Genomic DNA, 23812 nt, shown 5'->3' with positions numbered 1-23812 from the left:
CATCTGGGTTTTACTTTCCTATCTCTTCTTTATCTGTTTTCATATTTTAATACAAATAACACCTACCTACTTCTTGCACAGACCCACATTGCAAAAGTTCTGTGGGCTCTGGGCCTCTCAGTAACGTGCTCTTGGACAAGGCAGACTCATTACCTCCTGGATGAACACGCCTTTCTCAGCCTGCTTTAAAAATCCCCATTGCAGCTTCATCAGTGGTGCACAGAATCCCAGAATCACAGACTGTTTGGAGTTGGAAGGGACCTTAAAACACCACCCAGTTCCTCCTCCTTCCACCAGACCAGGTTGTGCCAAGCCCCATCCAATCTGGCCTTGAACACTTCCCAGGATGGGGCAGCCACAACTACTCTGTGTATCTTGGTCAAGACTGTAACAGCATTGCCATAAGGGTTCAAAACACCCATGGGGACACCTGACAGTCTTGCCATTTCACTTTAAGTTGCATTTTATGAGCTCCACACAGGACAGGCCTGAGGGTTTCCTTCTGTAGAATTCTTGAATACAAAACAAAGTTGAATCGTTGTGGAACGACTTTTTTTAAAAGAGAAAAAAAACATTTTCACAGAAATCTGATGCTCTACAGAAACCCACGGCTGAAATTGTCAAAATCCTCCCAGTCATGGTAAATGAAACCTCCCCATTCATTCATCAGGGGAGCTTTCGATTGGATATTGTGAAAGATTTCTTTCCTGAAGGAGTGGTCAGGCACTGGCACAGGCTGCCCATCAGTCACCATCCCTGGAAGTGTTCAAGAGATGTGTGGATGAGGCACCTGGGAACGTGGGTTAGTGGTGAACACAGCAGTGCTGGGTTAACGGTTGGACTTTTCCATCCTAAAGGATTCTGTGATTCTTACCACACACCCATGCTCAGTTTGAACATTCTGGACTGGTCCCAGTGCCACTGCTGACTGTTCTGACCATCTGACTGGTAGTGGTTGGGTGAATTACCCAAATTTTCCTAAGTCCATTTGTACCAGCTCAGTAAGCTTCTATATATTAAGAGAAGACTATGTTTTGGGAAAGGCTTTATCACCTGAAATACTGTAACCACTAAAACATCCCAATTTCCTTCAAAAAGGTGCAAACTGCACAAGCTGACTTGTCTGGGATGGCTCTCACTCAACAAATATGAAAGCCAACATCACAGAGCTCTCTTCTAACAGACAATACCATCTTCAGAGGCAGCCTAATGTCAATGGAAAAGATCAGCTACTTGACTAGGAACTGCCCTTACCTAGAAAAACCGAGTTACTATTGTTACCATTATGCTATGCAACATAATGACAATGCTATGATCCAATTCCAGTTGAAGGGAAAAGTAGGGAACGTAACCTTTAAAATCATAAGAAGGAATGCCATATTTTTTCTCCTTTTCGAGTAAAACTGGGGGAGAGCAGAGAAAGGAAACAATAAGAAATCAACTTCACTTGCAAGAAAGGAGACAGGAGTATGTGTCACACTACCAGGAGTGAAAACACCAGCATGATTTATATAGGATAAACATGGAGCAATCTTTAACAGCTTCTCAGAAGCTACTCAGAAAACTTGCTTTGAGAATGATCTGGGCTTCCTGTACTTTGCCACAATGGCAAAGCTCAGGCTGGCTGGTTACACTGCCTCTGCAACTCCAGTTACACAATGCCAGGTACTGTTACCTCCATATCTAGTAGGAGCTTTTCCTATGCCTGTCATTTTGATCCGTGGAAAACTATACTACTGTGGACTTTAATGAAAAAGGTTGGGATTTTCTTTTGGTGGGTGGCTCTGTCTATGATTTGGGCCATGCTGTATGAAAATCCAAGTACAAACAGGAAGACTGTTTTTTTCTAACAGCTTAAATCTAAACAAGCAAAGGGTTAGAGAACAGGGAGCTTTAGTAGTCACACAGCTATATATTATGTTACTGCTTCCTTTCCTGCCTCACCTTTGATGGATATTCCTCCACCACAGGGAGGGATATCCAACCCACCCATGAAACAATACATGAAATACCACTTCCAAGTCAGGTTTGGGGGGAAAAGAAAATAAACCCAGATGACACTACTATCTGTCTTCTAACTGAAGACAGCTGTCTAGCATTTGGATAGCCACAGTAGGAAAAACGGAGACTCAATCATGAGGCAGCAGCTTTGCTCGTCTTACTGAACAGAAATCATATGATAAAGCAACACAGCACATATCAGTGTGCAGATTTTTCTCTGTCATTACACAACAGCATAGGAAAATTCCTTCAAACTCCTTGGGACTGAACGTCACTAATCTTCACTTCCCAGACACAGAGTTAAAAATCTGGATTCAAATACTAAACTTAGAACTGTGAATTCAAGGCCCTTGGCTCACCAGAACTGCTGTCTCTATTACCAACATTTCCAGCATGATCTGCTCTCTTGCTTCTCTTTTAGTGGAAAGACCTATTCGTGCCAATTGGGAATCCTCCCCTACTGTCTGGGGAAGGCCAGCATAGGAAGCGTTACTTATCATGTGTCACATTGCTCCAGCTATAGCTCAAGAATCATCAGCGCCCCGTGCTTAACCCTCTTCGGCGCTGCTGGATCATCCTGGTCTATAAATAACCCCCAATAAGGGCTGCGGTCCTAGAGAGCAGGTCAGCAGAGGCAGAATTTCCCCCCTATCATGCACAGAGGCGGCTGGCGCTACCTGCAGTGCCACAGGTGAGGCCAAAACCCTCCCGCAGCGCGGCCCATGGCGCAGCCTCAGCTTTCGGGCCCACGGGCGGTGGGAAAGGAGACTACAGCACCCTGAGAGCCCACAGCAGTCCGGCACAGGGCCGCCACCGGCCGAAGGAGAGGGGAAGGCGACCGCCTCCCCAGCCGCGTCCCCTCAGTGGCGGGGCGGGCCCACCCGCCACAGGGAAGGGAAGCGGGACATGACTCATGGCTTTTGTCGGCTCCCGGCTGGCCCCGGAGCGCTCCCCGCCGCCGAGGCGGCGCTGGCAGCGGAGCGGGGCCTCGGGTGGCGGAGCGGGTCCCTGGGGCGGCCCCCGCTCCCCGGCCCGGCCCGGCGCGGTGCAGGGGGCGCCGGCGGCACGTGGCCCGCGGTGCGCCAATGGGAGCGGCCGCGACCATAGAGCGGGGCCGGGCGCCCGCCAGACATCCCGCCCGCAGCCCGTCTCGCTGGTGCCGCCATCTTGCTGCAGGCGGCGGAACGCGTCCGGCCGCAGCGCCGGGCCCGCTCCCTCCTCCCGCTTACCTGAGGCGCTCCCGCCCCCGCCCTCCCGCGCGGCCGGCGCCGGGCCCGGCGTTACCTCTGGTCGGCCCGCAGCGAAGCCTATGCTGGGTACAAGGCCGAGGGCCCGGCCGCCATCTTGGTGCAGCAGAGGGATGTGCGTGACCTACAACATGCGGGCGGCCCCGCCCCGTCCCCGCGGGTTGCTATGGCGATGGGGCCCGCGCATGCGCGCCGGGCCCTGCTCCGCCCCGGGGGCGGGGCCTGCCGGGCGGGGAGGCGCCGCCTCTGCGCCCTGACCGTGCGCGCGCGGGAGCCGAGCTCGCGGACCGTGGCGGAGCGAGGCGCGAGGTGAGGGGCGGCGGGCGCTGAGGGGCGGCGGGCGCTGAGGGGCGGCGGGCGCTGAGGGGCGGCGGGCGCTGCCCGGCTCTGCCTCGCCCTGGAGGAGCTCGGGTGAGGGGCGGCGGGCGCTGAGGGGCGGTGGGCGCTGCCCTGCTCTGCCTCGCCCTAGAGGAGCTCGGGTGAGGGGCGGCGGGCGCTGAGGGGCGGTGGGTGGTGGGTGGTGGGCGCTGCCCTGCCCTGCCTTGCCTCGCCTTGGGAGAGCTCGGGTGAGGGGCGCCGGGCACTGAGGGGCGGCAGGCGCTACCTTACCTCGCCTCTCGGCAGCTCGGGGTCCCTCTGCGCGGCTGCAAAGAGCCGGGGCTGAGACGAGGGGGCCGGGAGGGGCGCTGGGGAAGAGTCTGTCCTTTACAGCCGCGCAGACGGACCCCCCGAGCTGGGGTGTTCGGCCGAGGTCGGGCGGTGCTGGTGAGGAGGGAGCGGGCCCAGCGCGGGGCCGGGTGGTCGTGTGGGCCGCCCTGGGACCCCCGAGCGGGGACCCTCCCCACAGCGGGTGAGGCGGCCGCTTCTGAACACGCTCTTGTGGAAAACTCCAGCAGCGCTGTTGAACCCGGGGGGGTGGGGGGGGGGTGAGGAACATCACCGACCAGCTCCTGAGGAAAATCTGGGCTCCTCCAAGGCTGAGTCCTGCCTGTGTGGGAGTGCTCAGCCCCGAGGGGAACGCTGCGGGAAAGATCATACGCGAAATATTTCTGCGCTTGGTCCATATGTTAAAACATAATGGAGCTGTAGCCATCTGCATAACTCTGCTTCGTTTCTTAGTAGCTGTGAGAAACTTTCCTCCTCTCTTCGCCTGCTTCTGAGGAATAGCTGGGTGACAGATAAGTCTCACAGATTAAAAGAATGTTCTTATGTGTTCCAGCAGGATCTAGTTTTGTTTGGCATTGAAAATCGCTCGTGGAGGATGGTTAAGCAGGAATCAATGACATCAGTTGTCAGGAGACACTCTTGGAGGGAAGAGTTGCTCTCAGAGCAATCTTGCATGATGATAAAGGGCTCAGGGATAACCTCTTAAGTAGTTGAATAATTCGTCGGTCATAGACCAGGACACAGATGCTGGAATTTATTTTTAGTGTGAAATTTCACTTGAGAAACATCCAGTTTTTATTTTATGTGAGTAACCAGGGTGCCAGATTGTTGTCAGTTAAGTTCAGCTTCATGAGAAAGGACACCAAATGGCTTCAATGTTCAACATCTGTGCTCTGTCCCTCCCATTAAGAATTCTTTCTCAGAAACCAGCTCCTCCTTACTGAAGTGCTTGCTGGGGTGGAGGGGGGCAGGAAATAACTTGGTGACTCTTACCAGTGATCACTCTGAGCCAAAAAGCTGCATCTTTGTAAACCTGAATGAGGTTGCAATTGTGTACATATACAGATACACAGTGGCTTTGAGAGGCAAATCCCGGAAATCATCCCCAATTTGAAACAACTTTACCTTCTGCCTGGCACAAAAAGTAGGGCTCCTGTTCCCCTGACGCTGGGCAGTCTGTTTTGACTCAGGATGGCTCTTTGCTGGGAGGGACAGGCTAAAGGGTGCTGCAGGCTGAAGCAGTTTGGTGCCATTTCACATGATGCTGAACTTGCTGACAAAAATCTGCTTGGAAGGTGGAAAGAATCAGGCAGTGATAATTTCAAATCTGTAGAATAAAAGTGCTAATGAGCTAGCTGGAGAAAAGGTGACTGTGGGCTTAGGGGATGGGAACAGATACCTTTTGGTTAGAGGTAGGGGAGGGTCTGGAAAGGGGACTTGTGGTCTCCTCACAGATACCAGCATATAGTGGCATTTTTATGTTGCCACAGTAAAAGCCTTGATCTCTTGAACTCATGCAAGTCAGTGTGACAGGACTGGGGACGAGTCTCTGTTTGTCAAGAGACTTTTTTTGCACAGAGGGATGAGAAATTTTTTTAAAAAATTTTTTTAGGAAAAATATTTTTTGCCCCTATTTGGTATTTTACACGCAGCTGCATATGAAAATTTTATATTGGCTACAGAAGGTAAAATGACTGAGTTTGCAAACATCCAGATGAAAGAGGAGGAGGAAAAGATTCATATTGAAACTGTTAGGTCTTTACAAACACAGAACGGAAATGGTGAGGGGAAGGAGGCTTGAGAAGGAAAAAAAAAACAAAACATGAGTTTGGGGGTTTTTTAGCTTTGAAAAAAACTGTTTCCTGCAAAGAGCAAGATGTCCTTGAGCAGGGTGTTTGGTTTGGTTCGTTTCCGGAAAGGGTGTGAACCTTTCAGGCTTCAGAATGGTTTGTCACACATCTGGTGCTTCAGTTTATTGTCTGACCACGTTCGTAGGGAGGATGGTAGCTGAAAATTCTGCCCCTCGTTGGTACAGAAGAATCAAATACTTGCACCCTGTGAAGGAATTGACACTGTTTCAGAATCTGGACATCCAATCAGGAATGCTGCTCTTTTAATTTCGTGTGCAACAGTGGATGTTATGCTGATTTGTTGCCTTTTTTTTTATTTCTTGTACAATTTTTAATAAGCTGAAAAACTTTATTTTTCCAGATTTGTTCCCGTCCTTTCCTAAAAATGTCCAAGGTAAGAATAACATTTCTGTCTTCCAAGGTAACAGTGTGAAACTGATAATTTGTTTTTAAATATTAATCTTCATGGTTAAAATGTGCAACTTAAGTTGTGTTTGATGTATGCTTGATTAACAGTCCATGAGACAGAATTCACATTTAGAAGACATGATATTGAAATACTGAGTGATGTAAAACATACATTAAATTAGTTTCCTGCAAGTATAAAACCTCTGCAGTTAACTAATACTCTTGGAAGGATTTAATTTTGGTCATGGGGTTGTGTTTAAGCTCCCTGGTGCATCTTCATTGAAACTTCCATTGTGCTACTTTGTTTTGAGCAGGAATCATTTAAGGGAATTATGTTCTTAGATCTAATTTCTTCATTTACTGATAGAACCAACTGATTTTTTCAGTAAAATCCCTCATTAAAAGGATTGGCATGGCTGAGATTCACCTAATTCTTGGCCCCCAGGATTTGGAATGATGTGTAAAACCTCTCTGTTGGCTTATTGGAGTGAAGTGAATGATAAAAGGTGCTTGAGTAAATGTGTTTGAAGAGGAAAACTAAGAGACCTAATTTGTAGTAGTGGGCATTCCAAACACTGTTGTGAAAATTCCCCTTCCCCCCACTTGGAGAGCTCTCTGAAGAGCACTTCCAGCAGACAGCTGTCACTTCATGGGTTGCTCAGGGTTTTCCTTTGAATGTGCTACAAGTGGATTAGAAATGGTCATCTCTTTATTCAAGTTCATACAAATTGCACTCAAGCTTTTTTGTTTTATCTGTGTGTGAAGACACTGAAGTGTGGGATTAGTGACTGCACTTCATACTTTGTCACACTTTGATAAATTATTGTTTGGGGTTTTGTTTCTTTTTTACTTGGCTGGAGAGCTGAATAAATGAAATTTTTTTTAAGCTGTAGGTCGTTGTTCTCTGTACTTCTGTGTGAAACTTGAATAGTAGGAACCTCTGAGTAGTTTCCTCTCCCTATGTCACACAGCTTCAAACCATTGGAAATAAACAAGGAGGGCAGTTACACAAACAAATATGTTTTGAGTGGTTGCTTATTATTGTCTTCTTTTATTTCATTTTTAGCAACAGCCTGCTCAGTTCACCAATCCAGAAACCCCTGGCTATGTTGGATTTGCAAACCTTCCCAACCAGGTTCACCGAAAGTCTGTGAAAAAGGGGTTTGAATTTACTCTTATGGTGGTTGGTAAGGAAACATTTTATAGTCTTTCTCAAAATTAGTACTTGCTCACGGGGAATTTGAAGTTAAAATGAATTTTACTTCCACTCTTGTAAGACTCCAGCTTGCATCAGGAACTCTCCCTTACTTTCTTTCATAATTCTTTAATTTTATTTTTTATAGTTTATTAATTCTTGCAGCAGTTGTTTTCCACACTACAAACTATGTTTGAATGCATTAATAAGTCTGTGGGCAAAGAAATTCTGTTATGCACTCCAGTAATTATTTCTTCCTTCCTTTTCTCCTGTCTTACAATTTTCAAGCATTCCATTTAAAAGGTAGTTCTAAACTGGTTTTGCATTTGAAAACAGTCTCTATTCACTTCCATGTTTTAATTAAGAGATTAGTATTAAGGAGAACATTCTATTTAAAATGGTTTTTTTTGTTTCTGTGGTTCAAAACAATCTGAACTCTGGTCTTTCCACCCCTTCTAAATACTCTTGTAAAAGAAGACTGAGGGTTGGTTTTGATGTGAGCTGTTACTTTTTATATGGATCGTGATTTTCTGTTAGCAGTTTTAATTTAAAGTGTAATTCTATTTGATAATTAAGAGTCTGTGTTGGTATCTGAAATGGAAAGAAAAATCTTGTGTCTGCAGAAATATCTCAGTCCTTTGAGAAGTTGGTTGCTGTTCTTCAAAGTTAAGTGGACTCCCAAATCAGGCTTGGATGTCTTTCTTCTCTGTCTCTCCTCTTGGGTGCTGTGACTTCTGAGTTTTGGTGTTTGAACTCTGCCATTCTGGCTTTTAAATAGGCTTTTGCAAAAAGTACCCTGATAGAATTAGGCTCTTTATTACCTGGCACTACAAGAAGTAAATCCCATTTGTGTGTTAGACTTGTCCAAGAGAGATCACAGTGGGAATGAGCAGGAGAGGTGAGATACTACAGGGTAGGAGGTGTTTAAGTTCTTACTTGTTTTGTATTCCAGTAGTTACAGGGAGAGTCTGTGTTCTCAAACCTTTCATTAGTTTTGCCAAATGACAGCCCTGTTTCTGTCTTTTGTACTTTGTTGTTGGACAGACTTGGCCCTTATCTTTGGCTTCCTAGAATTTTATCATAGTTCTTCACTGTATCTTTCCCTGGATTTCCTTTGGATGATACCATAAAGGATATCTTACAAAATCTAAGGGTAAAGCCAAACTATAAGCAGCTGTTTCAAATTATGGTATCTGCTGTAACTCTTCAGAATTTACTGTTCAGTGAGCCTAGAAACCTGAAAGTTTTGAGAAAGAAAAAATGTGCTTTCTCTGCTGCAGCTAAACCTAATTTCCAGATTTCTTTGTGCCTAATTGCACATAGTACCATGTAAAAGGGTCCTGGCAGAAAGCAATGTAAAATTATATAGACCAACAGTTGTTTCTAGCCCCTTGTAAAATAGAAATAGAGGGGAAATGGCATTGTGTCAGGGTATCAGAAAGGCAATTAATCCACCCATGGCAGAGTAAAATGGAACCTTGCAGTCGTTGCCTGCCAAAATTTTGAGGGATAAATGAAAACTCCAAGAAGAGAACTTGGAAAAAAGTCATTTCATTGAAAATTTGGAGTGGTATTTTAAGATAGACTAGCAGAGGGAGGCAGCTGATGTAAGATAAAATAAACTGTGCTTTAAATTGTTGATTATTTCAACAGTTTGGAATGTGAATTCTTTCCCTTCAAATATGCACAGGGTTTAAGTATGTTCTCTTGTGGGATGTGTCACAGTGCCTGTGTTGAACTATCACTCTTCACTGAGTTGCCATCCTTCTTCATTTCTGAGCATGGCAATACTTCTTTAAAAGCTGTCTGCACTGACAGAGTCCTGATCAATGATTTTTCTTTTTTTGCACTTTTTTTTCCTGCTTTTTACTGTGGTGTCTGAAAATATGAGCTGGATTTGGCTGCTTGGCTCTGTTGCTCCTAAAGAAATCCAAATCACTTGTATTTATTAACAATTTTGTGTTCATTCTCATTATTAAACTATGACTTCATCTAAATAATTATTTCACTTGAGAGTCACTAAACTACTGTAGCCAGTATAATCCTTGGCAGCAACTATGAAAACTGATTTGGTTAATGTATAATATTTACCCAAACTGAAAGTGTGGTATGTGGCACTGGGTGAAACCATACTTTTTTTGGTTTTGCTGCAGTGATTCCATGTGACTGTTGAGTTGCTCTGGGTGCATGTCTCCCCTGCTGAAGGCTGCACTGGTACAATCTGATTTTGAGAGCTGCGTTCTGTGAGGCATTAAAAACTGGCAGCTCCTACTCCAATATTTGCTTACAAACTGTTTCCATCTTTTTTTTTTTTCCCTTTTGTTCAGGTATTTTAGTCAGACTCCTGTTGCAGAATAGTCTGTCTTACTTAGAGATTGTGTGGCCCACCATTTTTAACATCTGATTTTTCTGATTAATTTTATTGACACCTGAAATAAAGCTGAAATTCTAGAAAAGGAGCCTTTCAGTGAGTTCAAGTACTGAGCACTTCAAGAGGCTGCTCTTTTTTATGCTGTGAACATTTGTTCTGATTAAGATCTTGAACTAATTAGTTGGCCTTTGAACTTTTTCCTCAGTAGCCCTAGAACCAAAATCTGTTTATGGTCCAATAGGGTAATGCCCAAATTCATCAGTATGAAAAGAATGCTCGGTGATCGTGGCATATTTCTCTTTCCTTGGGTTCTTGTTTGCCATATTAGCATAAAAAGCAGAAATAAATCCCCATTTATGATGTCTGGGTCTACAGGCAATGCCTTTTTCATTGTTTAAATTGATGATGCAGCCTAAGCAAGATCTAGTTTCTCACTGGGTATGATCTTTCACATTCTGGAGTGATGAGAGAAAACCATGCCTGAAAAAATCAGGAGATGTGAAATGGGAAATGTTAAGTTTAAATTGATCAGATCTCCACCTGACCAGCAGATTTAATTACAAATCATCAGTGAAAGCTCAGGGAAAGTGCATTATAAAGCAGAGATGTAAAAATTGTTGTTCAACCTTTTTGTGCGACCTTCTCCAATGCAAAGTTATAAATTGTAAAATTTTAATTTGAAAGAAACGTGAAAAAATGTGTAGTCAGATAATACTGTCTGGATACAGTTGAAATCATCTATGTAAATATTTTGAATTTGTCTTTGTATTGAATCACAGGTGAATCTGGATTGGGAAAATCTACATTAATAAACAGCCTCTTCTTGACAGATCTCTACCCAGAAAGGATAATCCCAGGAGCTGCTGGTAAACACACCTTTCATTCTAGTTTCTCTGTGCTTGATGATTTTTGGAGTTGAATGCTTTAATCTTGGGAATTTAATAACAATCAGCAGTGATTTCTAGCTGTAATAGTTTCTAATGTATTTCCTGACACTTGAACTGTGTCACAGACTTGGTTTCCTCTGCACCTGATGTCTGTGGGATATTTATTATTTAGTCCTTGGGTATATTCTATTAGCACCTAGAAAGTTGATCCCTTCTTTTGCTTAAAGAAAGTCACTGTGTCACAGAAAGATAAACAGAAGCATTATTTAGTTTTTAATCAATTGCAGTTTAAACATATGAATTGTTTATACCTGCTTGGACTTGCACCCTAATTTCTTTGCTTTGGGTTGGTATTTAGTGAATGTGAACTTCACCTCCTGTTCTTCTTCAGTCCCTTGTCCTTTTTTTATTCTGTTAACCAAGGCATACAATTATCCAGCAAAAGAGAATATTGTAAGAAAACAGAGGAAGATGCTATTTTCCCCCTTTGCTAGTTGTTGAATTACTTCCTTTTCAATAGTTCAGCTGATGGTTACTAGCTGATGATTCCTGATCACATTCAGCCTTAGGAAAAAAATCCATTACATATAATTTCACATTGTTCTCCAATTACCTACAATTTTGTCTCAGTGCCCTTTGCCTTAGTTCCTCCAGTATATTAAAGAAAAATATGAAGTCTCCTACTATACTCCTGACAACATCTGAAGGATTTACCTATCGAGTCTTGCTGCTATCAGGGCCTCAGAATGTAATCCACAGAATAATATTTACATGGTTGTATCTGCCAATTAATCTCTGGAGCTTCTCTCAGGATGACAGGGGTCCTACAAACCTGATTGTGAAGTAACACATGTGTTGTCTTTCAGATAAGATCGAACGCACCGTGCAGATCGAGGCCTCGACAGTCGAAATCGAAGAGAGGGGCGTGAAACTGCGCCTGACGGTTGTGGATACCCCGGGGTACGGGGACGCCATCAACTGTCGAGACTGGTATGTGCACAGGGAGTTTATTTGGGTCTGTGTGTGCAGACTGGCAGACATTTCATACGTGTGTCCCCGGGGAGGGTGTGTGAAGCGCTGAGTATGAGGTGTGATTTTTTTTTTTTGGTGGGTTTTAGAAAACCGTGCTTTCGGATTCTGAGGAAGCTTGACTTCAGTGTTATGGATTAACTCAAGTACATGTGAAAACAAAACTTGAAATAAATTTTCTCGGTCGTAGAATCATGGAATAGAATCGATTGGGTTGTTACACTTAAAAGACCTTAAAAAACAAGCCGTGCAACTAATTCTGCTCCTCGTAAGCAGGTAAAATCCCGACAGGAATCTTTACTCAGATATTGCCTCAAAGTGTCCCAGCTCTGCACAGAGGCACATCCTTGTGAGCTTTACATCATAGAACAGAATCATAGAATCGGTTGGGTTGGAACAGACCTCCGAGATCATCGAGTCCAACCCTTGGTCCAAATCCAGTCCATTTACTGGATCATGGCACTCAGTGCCACGTCCAATCTGCCTTTAAAAATCTCCAGGGATGGTGAATCCCCCACCTCTCTGGGCAGCCCATTCCAATGCCTGATTACTCTCTCTGTAAAGAATTTTCTCCTGATATCCAACTTAAATTTCCCCTGGCAGAGCTGAAGCCCGTGCCCCCTTGTCCTATTGCTGAGTGCCTGAGAGAAGAGACCAACCCCCACCTGGCCAGAACTTCCCTTCAGGTAGTTACAGACGGTGATGAGGTCACCTCTGAGCCTCCTCTTCTCCAGGCTGAACAACCCCAGCTCCCTCAGCCTCTCCCCATAGGACTTGTGCTCCAGTCCCTTCCCCAGCCTTGTTGCTCTTCTCTGGACCCGCTCCAGCACCTCAATATCCCTCCTGAACTGAGGGGCCCAGAGCTGAACACAATACTCAAGGTGTGGCCTCACCAACGCAGAGTACAGGGGAAGGATCTCTTCCCTGCTCCTGCTGGCCACGCTATTTTTGATACAGGACAAGATCCCATTGGCCTTCTTGGCCACCTGGGCACACTGTTGGCTCATGTTGAGCTTCCTGTCAATTAGTACCCCCAGGTCCCTCTCTGCCTGGCTGCTCTCCAGCCACTCTGTGCCCAGCCTGTAGCGCTGCAGGGGGTTGTTGTGGCCAAAGTGCAGGACCCGGCACTTGGCTTTATTGAACTTCATCCCATTGGAATCAGCCCATCTCTCAAGTCTATCCAGATCCCTCTACAACTTTCTTAAGCTTGAAAGAGCTTTAAGTCAAAAGTGACCTTGACTTAACTTGTAGTCACAAAGTAATGGGACACGAGAATTTCAACAGTGCTCTGAGAAAGCAAATCATCTAGTCTTTACTGTGAGCAAAAATCCACCTTTAGATCTTGCCCACGTTCACCTGAGCATTCTCAGATTCTGTGCTTCATTTTTAAGTGCTTTTCATCATCTTTGGTTTTGATTGTTTGGTTTGAAGGTGGTTTTTTTTTTTTACAAATTTACATTGTAGTAAGTACTGAGAAATAATCTTGAGATCACTGGCAATCAGTTTCCAAAGGTAATCCCTCTCCCTACATCTCTCAGGCCTCTGAACCTCAAGGTAGGAACTGTGTAATCTCAGGCCCTGTAGTAACAGAGCAGGGGGCAACAGTTTGAACCTGAAAGAGAAGGGAGGAAATGTTTTACAGTGGTGATGTTGAGACACTGGCACAGGTTGCCCAGAGAAGCTGTGGCTGCCCCCTCCCTGGAAGTGTTCATGTTGGAAAGAGCTTGGAGCACCCCAGACTAGTGGGAAGTGTCCCTGTTTGAAACTAGGTGATCTTTAAATGTCCCTTCCAACCCAAACCATTCTAAGATTTTTAAATCAATTTGGGACGAGAACCTTAAATTATCTGGAATGTGTGTGATCAATGCTAATCAAAATATAAACACTAACCCAAGAGGATTTTTTTGCAGAACTGAAGTTGTGTTACATATATGTATATTTTATCTTACAATATATATTAAAAAAGTACACATAGTATCTTGTTCTTCTAGAATTCAGCTAAAGTTTTAAGATATGTGTGCTTCTACTTTTCCAGTCCTGCAGAATCAATAAATGAATTTTTTTTCCATCAGAAGGTTGGCTCATCAGCAGGATGTCTTGTTGTTATGCTATTACCCTTGAAACAGCACTGCAGTTATTGACCACTTGGTGATTTCTCAAATCCATATTTATTTTGCAGTTTTAAGACCATAATTGCTTACATTGATGAGCAGTTTGAACGATACCTGCACGATGAGAGTGGTTTGAACAGAAGGCACATCATAGATAACCGGGTCCATTGCTGCTTCTATTTCATTTCACCATTTGGTCATGGGTAGGTGTTCCTCTGTCATTTTTTTTTTTTTTTACATTACTTTATTTCAGGGACTTTTATTGTGCCTGTTGACTTAAATTTTCAGAATCAGGTTACCATCACTTAAGGAAGTGCTGTAACTGCTGGGATTAATTGAATGTATTCCTTCTCTCTGTGTAAAGAGAGATGTTTATGTTGGTGTGAACGTAAATCGTAATTTAGGGTAAAAATAAATAAAACTTTTTCCGTATTTTGATTTTAGCCTTAAGCCTCTGGATGTTGAGTTTATGAAGGCCATACACAACAAAGTAAATATTGTACCAGTGATTGCAAAAGCTGATACACTTTCCCTGAAAGAGCGAGAGAGACTAAAGAAAAGGGTGAGTGTTTTTCTGGCTTGCAGAAATGTGTTGTCCTTTGATTGTAGCAGTATGGTGGCTGAAGAGAGGGACACTCTCATTAACCTTACTCTGCCCTAGCTGAGGAAAAGATAATCTCCTGCACAGTGTAACATCATTTAATATGTAGTTTGATATCTTGTAAATTATTTTATTATGTACTTAACTGAGAAATTGTCCTTAGAATGTTGCTTGCAAAATGGCAGATTGGCTACATTTACAATTACATTATGACTGCATTTTGAAACTTTGGAAAAATACTTAGATACATTTGCTGATGGTAATTGTTCTCTTATCTGTTTAATCAGTCCCAAAGCAGAGACTGCATCTAGAATATATATGTGTGTGTGTATATATATATATATATGTATATTTTTTTTATTGATTTTTTTTACCCAGTCAGAATTCTGATGGTTGAAAAATGAGATTTTCTGAGATGTTTCTGATTTTGGGGTTGTTTTTCTTCCCCTGTGTCACTCTTCTAAAACATTCCAGTTCTTTCTTCCAGAGGCAAGAGCTCTTAACACATTCAGTCTTGCAGGACCTGATGCCATATTTGCTGGAGGGAGAGCAGGAGAGCAAAGGCTGGAGGAGTCAACAAACCATCATGAGTTAATAAGAGAGATGAAGTTTAGAAAGGAGGGTTAGAATTAACTTTCCAAAAGGCATGCTTGATCCAGTCTTAGCTCTTGTATTTAAAACTTTATCTGTGATTTTTTTTTCAGTTATTCTGAAAATCCTCATAGCTATCTTACCTAATTTGGAATAAAAAGGCATATACTTTACTAGAAATACTTATTGTGCTAGAATTCTGCAGAAATAAAGATTGTTTTATTGGTTTTTTTAAAGAGCAAAATTTGGGTTTATGGCAAATGGATTCCAGCTGCAGATGCCATTCTTGGCAGTCATGAAGAGAGAAAAAAGTATTTGTTGTGTCTGTAGCTCAGCTAGCTTTTTAAACACTCCCACCTCTACCACCCAAGTAGTAATTCAGAGGTAAGAGCAGAGAGGTTTAGGCTGTGGCTTCTGAGTCAATGCTTTTATTATTACAAAAAAAAAATAAAAAAGACAGTGTTTATGTGAACACTATTGTTTGTCTGAAAGTCTGTAGCAAGTAGTTGTTGAATATCCTGAAGAAACATGGTGTTTAAAAACAAATCCTTGTCGAGTAATTTGGATCAGTAAGATAGATCCAGATTTTTTAAGAGACTGTGTACTGAGTAATTTTACGTTAAGATCTAAAAATACTGACTCTACATGTATATTATCTTGATTTCTTACATTACAAATCTCAGATTCTGGATGAAATAGAAGAGCATGGCATCAAGATTTATCACCTGCCTGATGCTGAATCAGATGAGGATGAAGATTTTAAAGAGCAGACCAGACTCCTGAAGGTGTGACTGGCTTCACAGGTTACATATGTGAATAATATATTGTATTTCTTCAGACTGCTCAGCTGGCTTTAGAACAAGACCTGAGATGAGACCTGGACTGAGTCACTGTGTTTCTGTGCTCAGGCTTCCCTAGCTGGAAGATGATGGCAACAATTACATTTATTTTTTTTAACACCTTCAAATTAAAAGAATTACCAATTTATTACCATAGTATGCAGTCCTGAGCCGAACAAGAGTTGTTCTTGGAGTTGTTTGTCCTGGTTCATTATTAGTAACTTCTGCACTTTTGGCTTTCAGGCCAGCATCCCATTTTGTGTGGTGGGATCCAATCAACTCATTGAAGCCAAAGGTAAAAAAGTTCGAGGTCGGCTCTACCCGTGGGGTGTGGTTGAAGTGGAGAATCCGGAGCATAACGACTTCCTGAAGCTAAGGACCATGTTAATGTAAGTTAGAAACCTCCAGTTAAATGGTAGCTTAAAAAACAATCACCGAGGTGCTCAAGCACCGTAGGGGGAGTTTGAATCCTTGGAGACACTCAGAATTTGGCTGGGGAAGGCCATGAGCAGCCCTGACCTGGCTGAGCTAGGCCCAGTCAAGGATTGAGCCACGTAGGCCTGATAGGTTCTCTCCAATCTGAACTACTCAGTGATTCTGTGAAAATAATCTTTTGTCTAATTCTGCTGTGGAATGCAGTGTTGTAGTGCCATTCAACCCCCCAGGGACATAAAACAGCTTGTTTGAGGCCTTTTTGCTCATCTCAGTGTATCTATAGGTAGATACAGCTGCAAAGGAGGAGATTTCAAAGGTCCACTGCTTGTTATTTCACAAGCTTTGCTACTCTGTTTCTCCTGCCCAGCTTCAAAGGACTCCCCATGAGGACAGCTTCAGTCAGGGCAGCCTCAGGGCTGAGGTGGTCCCTTTGCTGCACCAATTTAACCGAAATTACCTTTTAAATTAGTATTTTAAGAGGGTGTGCATGCTAGGCACATAAAACCGAGGCAGTGCTGAATGTGAGAGTTGGTTAAGCAAGCTGATGTGGCACAGGGACGTGTCATCTTTTAATTACTTTTCTTCCTCCAGCACCCATATGCAGGACCTTCAGGAGGTGACCCAGGACCTTCACTATGAGAACTTCCGCTCTGAGAGGCTCAAACGAGGCGGCAGGTCGTTGTCTCATGGCTGCATGCTGTTTCTTCCTCTTCTGAATTTTATTTTTTGGCCTCTCTGTGTCTCACCTATCGTTTCACTGTTAAGATTTGTTAGATCCAGGGCAGCTCTGTAGCTCCAGGAAGCACCAAATTCGATCGACCAGCTTACAGTGAGTGCAAGGAAAAGTATTTAGTGAATCTGAAGAGACAGTTGTGGCACTGAAAAGGAACAGTTTAGATCTGTGCTTTGGTCTGAGGCATGAACACAGCTGGATTGGAATGTTGGAGGTACATGAGTAGGACAGATGTCTATGATAAACATTGTCTAAAAAAACCCTGCAAGTTAGGTCAGGGCTGATATATTTAAAAGAGTGGATTTTTATTTTTTTTTCAGAATTAACAACTGGAATATTTGGACCGTGTCTTTAAAAAAAAGGATATTTGAGTTCTTTTGTAGTGCTTTCTTAAACGTGACATGTATAAATCATTTTCTCTACATAGCAGTCACAGGGCTGTCAGCCCTATTTGGAGCTGGGATGAGTAGGGCACAGCTTTCCTGGTAAGAGAGAAGGGCAGAACACCCCATTTTTAACTGCAGTAGCAGGATTTGTAAAGCTGAGTTGGTGAGTTTTGTGGAAAACTGGGTGTTTCCTGGTTTAGATGTTTCAGCTGCGTCTCTTACTGCAGCCACTAGAGGGTTCCGAATCGCACTTTTCAGGGGCTTTGGTGCATTTTGCAAAACTTTTGCCATCCTGCTGTTGACAGAGGTTTTGTCACATGCCTGGGCAGTTTTCAGCCAAAGGAGTTTGTCTCTGCCTGTAGCATTGGCCTACAAGTCCAATTTTGCCCTTCAGGCAAGATGAAATGCTCTTCTCTCCTGGCTTTTAGATCCTGACTTCTGAAGTTCAAGGTAAAAAAACCCCCAAATTTCCCAGTTCTGGTGCTTGTTATCCAACAGATGTGTAGGAAGGCCTTAGAAGTATTGCTACCTAAGGTTATCCAGAGTTAAAACAATTTTTAAAATTTTTAGAGGATTTAAAATTGCCTCTGCCAGTGACCTGTGGCAAGAGGTTGCTGTTAAGTTGGGGTATGTGAAACTAAAACATGTTTTAGTGTCTTGTCTGGTGAAGTGGCCCATATACCTTTGTTGTCACATTTCTGAAATGGGTGTTAGAATGCAGTCAGGTTTACTGTAAGTGAGGGTAGTTTGCATGGGAGTTTATTTCAAGCTTGAAACTCCTGTCCTATAGGAGGACTTGGCAATAGGTGCTTGTTGACTGTATTCATTAATATTCCCAGAGGTTTTTGGGCACAGAGGATTTTTTGACAATCTGTTTAACCTTAAATGCAGAGTTTGTTCACTCTGCATTTTTGATGGCACTTGCTTGATTAGATCCATTAGATCTTCCCTGTTGTGACATGGAGCAGGAGGAAGCTGTTAGCAAAGCAGCTCTTGAATAGAGCCAGGTGGGAGTCAGTCGTTTCTCCCAGGTAACAAATGACAGAACAACAGGAAACGGCCTCAGATTGCACCAGGGAAAGCTTAAAATTGGATATTAGGAAAAATTTCTTCACTGAAAGGATGGTCAGGCATTGGCACAGGCTGCTCAGGGCAGTGGTGGAGTCAGCATCCCTGGAAGAGTTCAAAAGGTTTGTGGATGTGGCATTTGGGGACATGGTTTAGTGGTGAACACGGTGCTGAGTTAATGGTTGGACTTTATGATCTTAGAGGGGTTTCCCAACCTTAATGGTTTTATGTTTCTAACAATACTCATCTTATTTTAGGAAAATAGAAGATGAAGAAGTAAATAAAGACCAGATTCTGCTTGAGAAGGAAGCAGAAGTAAGATGACAGAATTTTGTATTCTTGTAATGGGGGAATTTTTGTTCTTGTATCACTACTTTAGGTCAAGTTATTTATGTGGTCTTGGTAATTTGTAAAGGAAAAGGCAGTTATATATATTTACCAATATGAAGTTATATAAGGGTCACTAAGAAAACAGAATGCAAAGAGGTGTAGAGCAGTCTCAGGATAGGGATTTGTTGGAATAAGTGGAATCTGGTAGAACTCCATTCCATTATAGTGCTCAGCAAGGGATGTAACACACACTGTGTGGGCAAGGAGAAGCAATCTCACAAAACATGTAAAGGTTCTACAGTTAACAAAAGTTCAGCTCTGCAACAAAGGAGGGAGTGATGGCAGGAATGGTCAGGAATAAAGAATGAAACAGGAATTCTCATTCTGCCACTATGACAAATTCATAATGGGTAACTAACGCTCTTTTTGTTGTATCCTTAACTCAAAAAGGGTATATCCAAGACTAGAAAAAGTGCAGTGAATAGCAAAAAGTGGGCAGGAAGGCTGAAGTGGAGACCTGAAGCAGGTCCTGTACAAGGGGAGATGAGGTTAGTGCTCTTGTTGAGAAGTAGATGCCAGAAAGGAAAGGGGCTTACATGATAATAGGTGGCAAGATGAATGGGAATCTACTGTACAAGCAAGAGGTCTTGGTTAATGGGATTAACAGGTGGCTGATTTTAAAAAGTTAAAGTTAAAAGAGATGCTTCTAAGACAGTCTGTAAATTGTGGAACTCATTGGCATGGAATTTGTGCGTAAGAAGATATTTTTGAGCAGATGAGCCCAAAAATGCTGAGAGACTGGAGACTTTGCTTTCTCCATGAATGCAAAGGTAGAATTTTTTGTTTTAGCAAGTTCCAAAGGGACAGATTCTCGAGTTTGAGAGTGTGTGTGGGTAAGTGCTGGGAGTGGGCATCCAGTGTTCAGGCTCTTCCATGTGCTTCCTAAGAGCCAGTACTGGAGAGAGGGCTGGAAGGATGAACTCCTTGGCTTGCCCTAGCACAAGCAGATGCTCAGCCTTCTATTAGTGATCTTGGTGGTGACACAGGTCTCAAAAGATAAGCAGAGTAAAAATGAAAAGGGTTGTTGTTTCAAGGAACATAAAAAAAAGAATAGTATAACCTTCTACAGGTTTAACTTCATTGTTAAGCTTAACTGTTTAGTTTGAGTTTACAGTGTAAGTGCAAAAAGGCAAAGGCACCCAAAATTGTTCCAGTGAGCCTCACTTGCCACCTCTCAGAGCTGGGTACAATTAAAGGATTTAAGTATTGTATGTGCAACATGGTTGAATTAATCTTAGTAACTGAGTTACATAATTACTTTATGATTAAATGTTACAATGCTCTAAAACTGACCTTCAACCAAGTTTAATCATGCTTATGTTTCCTTGGATGGTTTGCCTGTTGTACTTGCTTCCACCTAGTCATCACTAGCAAGGGAATTGGGGAGTAATCCTAACAATTTATTTTTTTTTGGTGGCAAATACTGGTATAGTTTGGAGGGACACAAACAAGCTGCTTTTCTTCTGGTGAAAAACTTTAGTAACTGTAAGTGTTTGTTCAGCACTTCAGCACCATCATTTTTTTATGCATTTAACTTCAGAGACTTCCCTTTAGGAATGTTTAAAAATCCCATCCCACAGTGCAATAATAAAACCTGTTTATTTCAGTCAGTAAATGCCAACCTCTTCAGGGAGGAAGAGCAGTAGAAGATACCATAACCCAGGGTCAGATAAAGAAAATGCAATCCCTCTTTCATATAAATAAATAATAGGTTGGTGACAGTGAAGAATTCTATTCTGAGGGGAGATCAGTCTGCAGAATTCTTCTGTGCTCCTTTTGCAGCTCCGTCGCATGCAGGAGATGATTGCAAGAATGCAGGCACAGATGCAGATGCAGATGCAAAGTGGAGAAGGTGACAGCAGTGCAGTTCATGGGCACCATGTATAAAGTCTTGGGTAAGATGTTCAAACAGCCACTTGAAGGGCTTCTCCTTTGACTGTTCACTGGTGTGATTGGCATTAAGAAGTTCTGGAAAAATGTTCATAAGGCGAGTTTCCAGAGGTTTCAGTTTTAATTTTTAAAGATTAACTGCTGATTCACTAGCAGTGAAATGGCTTGGAGTCATTGTTGTGGTGTTGTGTGTATGTGTATATGCAAATTTTCCAGAAAGTCAATACAATATATGCTGGTAGGAATCGTGGAAGAAGTCTTTGAAATAGTTTAAACAGGTGATTCTAAGCTCATGATGCAGTCATTGTTTCCTTGTGACTCTAAAACATGTGCAGTTCTTTTGGGTTTCTAACTGTGAGAAGACAGCTGATCTGAAATTGTATTTTCCTGCCTTGTTTTTAGATGACTTTATCTCCTGACTCAAAGGAGACCTTCTGGAGTTGGATTGCAGTGGTGTTGGAGCAGAAAGGATGCCTCTTGCTCCCATGTGACTTGGAGTTTCCTGTAGAATTTAATGTGGGAATGTTTTGTGGTAACTCTTGTGAGATGTATTTTGTAACATGTAGTCACACAATATTTTATATATTATACACATTTGACTTTGTTTTTTTTTAGTCATTTTTACTTTGAGGTCATTTTCGATTTCCCATTGTATTAGGGATACAAAATAGACATTGAAACTTTTCTAGCCTGATACAGCATTAGATACTATTTTTTTTAATATACCTTGTTAGCTATGTGCTTCTAACTTTGTATTCCATTTAGAAAACAAATGTCTGTCAGTGATATCTTCTTCAGAGTCAGGTAACAGTCACCTCACTAAAGATCCCTGCAAGGTTAATTTTATATTTATTGCAGTGTTTACATGTGTGTGTCTGGGGGACCATCAGCCCTTTCTCTGTCTCTGCTCACTGCAGGAGGATCTCCTTGGCCTCTGCAAGCATCAAATGAAAACTCAAGCATTCCTTGTGTCTTAGCAAAAGAAAGAAGAGGAAATGTCTCTGGGAGAGGCACACTGTGTGTTACATCACAGGCATTATTTCCTTCAGATTTAACCTTGAGGGTTATTGTTTGCCTAAAATCTTTTACTCTATTGCAGCTAATTTTGAAGAGTTTCTTGTAGGTTAGCACAAGTCTGTCCCGCTATTTTCTGGCATTATTGTAGCCAAATAAACTTGAATAATGCTGATATTGTTAAATGGGGTAAACCCCAAAGAGTAGTTTTGTATGCACAGGTGTTTCCTATATCCAAAAGCATAAAAAAAAAATCTATAATTCCTAATTAGTATTTTCATAATGTTTTTAGGGCATTGAAAACTGTTGAATATAGTATAAAATATATACTAACACACTTCTATTTTTTGAAGTAATCTGTGCCTGACAGGATCAATACAAACTGTGTTTTAAGCTCTTGCTCCAAGATGGAGTCAGCACTATTACTTTGGAGGCAACTCTGATTTTATTTTTTTTTATTATTAGGCCAAGGTCACTTCCCTTCACACTGCTAGCAAAGGAGGCTGTGTTCAGCTTGGCTGCACTTGTGCTGCATGTCATGCCTGGTGTTGTGTTTGCAGCAGGTTATCACACCTGCAGTGCACAGCTGCCCAGGTGGGAGCTGACAGGACAAGCAGTGACACACCTTGGGTTGTCCACAGCTTCTGATAAAACCAGCATTCAGATTTCTTCAGCTGATCTGTTGCAAAACATCCTTATCAAAACAGCTAATAAACAGGTAGAATTACTACTTCTTTCTTCTCTTTGAGCTCAGGTGCAGCTGCGACTTTTATAATTTTTTTTTAATGTTTCTTTGACAAAAATAATAAGATTTCTGTGGCTAATGTATAATTCCAGTGTAGTGCAGTGGTTAAATTAAATATAAACCTGCTAAGCAACCGAAACTTTTACCTGCCTGAAACTACTGTTTATAAATTGTTTTCTGTTTGAATCTTTCTAAAAATGTGAAATAAAGCCCTGCTTCATAGCCTTTACTGGGGAGCTTCAGCTCTCTTTACAAAAGCAATTACTGTCAAAGTTAGACACGACTCATTTGACCTTCCCTAACCTTGACAAAAGTGAAAATGAGAACCTTTCTGTATGCTGAGATTCACTGAAGCTTTAAGTCCCATTTTGTCAAATATTTACCTATAAAACTTGGGTGGAAAAAGACGTGCTTCTAAATCCTTGGGTTGCTTTTTCAAAAGAAAGTATAGAAACAAAGTAATGTGGCAGCACTGCCACAGAACACTCCACCTTATTTATTTCTGTTGCTATGAGCCTGTACTTGAAGAAAAACTGTGAAGTCTGAAGTGTCTGCACAGGGGCCTGGTTGTACTTGTCACTCTCCCTGTGTTTGTTGGGCTGATAGTTTTTCCCTCTGTTTTTTAACATGGGAAGAAAAGTAGATTGTCCCTGTGTTTAGTGCTGTTTGGTCACTACCTGTGGAATTATTTCAGGCAATATTGTGATCCCTTGAAATAGCACGTATCTATTAAAATATTTGATCAGGAGAAAGTATATTTCATTTGATTCTTAGGCAAAAAAAAGTTTTGATCTCCAGATTCTAGCAGGAGAAATATTTTTGTATGTTGTCTTGGTTTTTTTGATGGGGAAAAAGCAAGTTTATGGCACTTGCCATTTTAACTGCAATACTCAAGTCAGGTAATTGCTGCTTCTTCCCAAGCCCTTGGGGTGATTGTTCATAGTGTGCCTGATGTCTCTGAAGGTTTATTTCCCCTACACTTATCTTGGGATGGTCTTGAGATTCGTGGTTTCATGTTCAAAAGTGGGACTACTTTTCTCAGAAGCTGTTTCAGACAAACTCAGCTACTGGTAGAAGAAAGACCCAAAGTATCAGAAAGACTTGGGGACAGAAGGTAGATGCTGTTTGGTGGCTTGCTGAGCCAGCCACAGTTCTTTTTCTGTTACAGCATTGTGATGGTTTTCATTTTAGGAGTCAAAATACTTTGGAATTTGCAGAGCTTTATAGTTGGCAGCATATATTACTTGTTCTTGGTACAAAAATCTGTTATATTCTGTTTTATGTACTGCCATTAACCAAAAGGATAATAAAAAAATGCTAAAAAAATTGTTTTTATTACGATTCTTTATTATAAT

At 42.3% G+C, this 23812-nt stretch overlaps 2 protein-coding genes across 4 annotated transcripts in view; one reads left to right on the top strand and one right to left on the bottom strand.

The window, feature by feature from the left end:
• Positions 1 to 3409, bottom strand: part of HDLBP (high density lipoprotein binding protein) — a 38978-nt gene extending 35569 nt beyond the window's left edge. Inside the window, exon 1 of the mRNA XM_027661792.1 lies at positions 3286 to 3409. The gene's annotated coding sequence lies outside the window, so the exon portion shown is untranslated. The remainder of the gene's footprint in view (positions 1 to 3285) is intronic.
• A 55-nt stretch (positions 3410 to 3464) lies between these two features.
• SEPT2 (septin 2) lies at positions 3465 to 23782 on the top strand. Of its 3 annotated transcripts, none has more exons than XM_027661800.1 (13): positions 3465 to 3557; positions 6126 to 6158; positions 7239 to 7359; positions 10518 to 10604; positions 11492 to 11615; positions 13834 to 13968; positions 14210 to 14327; positions 15641 to 15742; positions 16040 to 16185; positions 16823 to 16906; positions 18676 to 18733; positions 20591 to 20703; positions 21101 to 23782. In XM_027661800.1, exons 2-12 carry the CDS (start codon positions 6150 to 6152, stop codon positions 20693 to 20695), a joined length of 1089 nt encoding a protein of 362 aa, XP_027517601.1. In that variant the 5' UTR covers positions 3465 to 3557; positions 6126 to 6149; the 3' UTR covers positions 20696 to 20703; positions 21101 to 23782. The 3 variants fall into 3 exon arrangements, with proteins under 3 accessions (XP_027517601.1, XP_027517602.1, XP_027517603.1); XM_027661801.1 differs by lacking the exon at positions 3465 to 3557 and adding an exon at positions 3585 to 3659; XM_027661802.1 differs by lacking the exon at positions 3465 to 3557 and adding an exon at positions 3968 to 4013.
• Positions 23783 to 23812: the final 30 nt, after the last annotated feature.

This window comes from Corapipo altera, unplaced genomic scaffold (assembly GCF_003945725.1).
Source record: "Corapipo altera isolate COAL_440 unplaced genomic scaffold, ASM394572v1 175, whole genome shotgun sequence".
In the NCBI taxonomy this organism is placed as follows: domain Eukaryota; kingdom Metazoa; phylum Chordata; class Aves; order Passeriformes; family Pipridae; genus Corapipo; species Corapipo altera.
The sequence above is the reverse complement of the archived record's forward strand: the minus strand, read 5'-3'. Positions and strand labels throughout refer to the sequence as shown.

Bases quoted from the DNA above. Each gene is read 5' to 3' on its own strand.
- SEPT2 (XM_027661800.1), top strand. The intron at 7,360-10,517 runs GTAAGGAAACAT...ATTGAATCACAG, and splicing joins ATTTACTCTTATGGTGGTTG to GTGAATCTGGATTGGGAAAA. The intron at 10,605-11,491 runs GTAAACACACCT...GTTGTCTTTCAG, and splicing joins GATAATCCCAGGAGCTGCTG to ATAAGATCGAACGCACCGTG.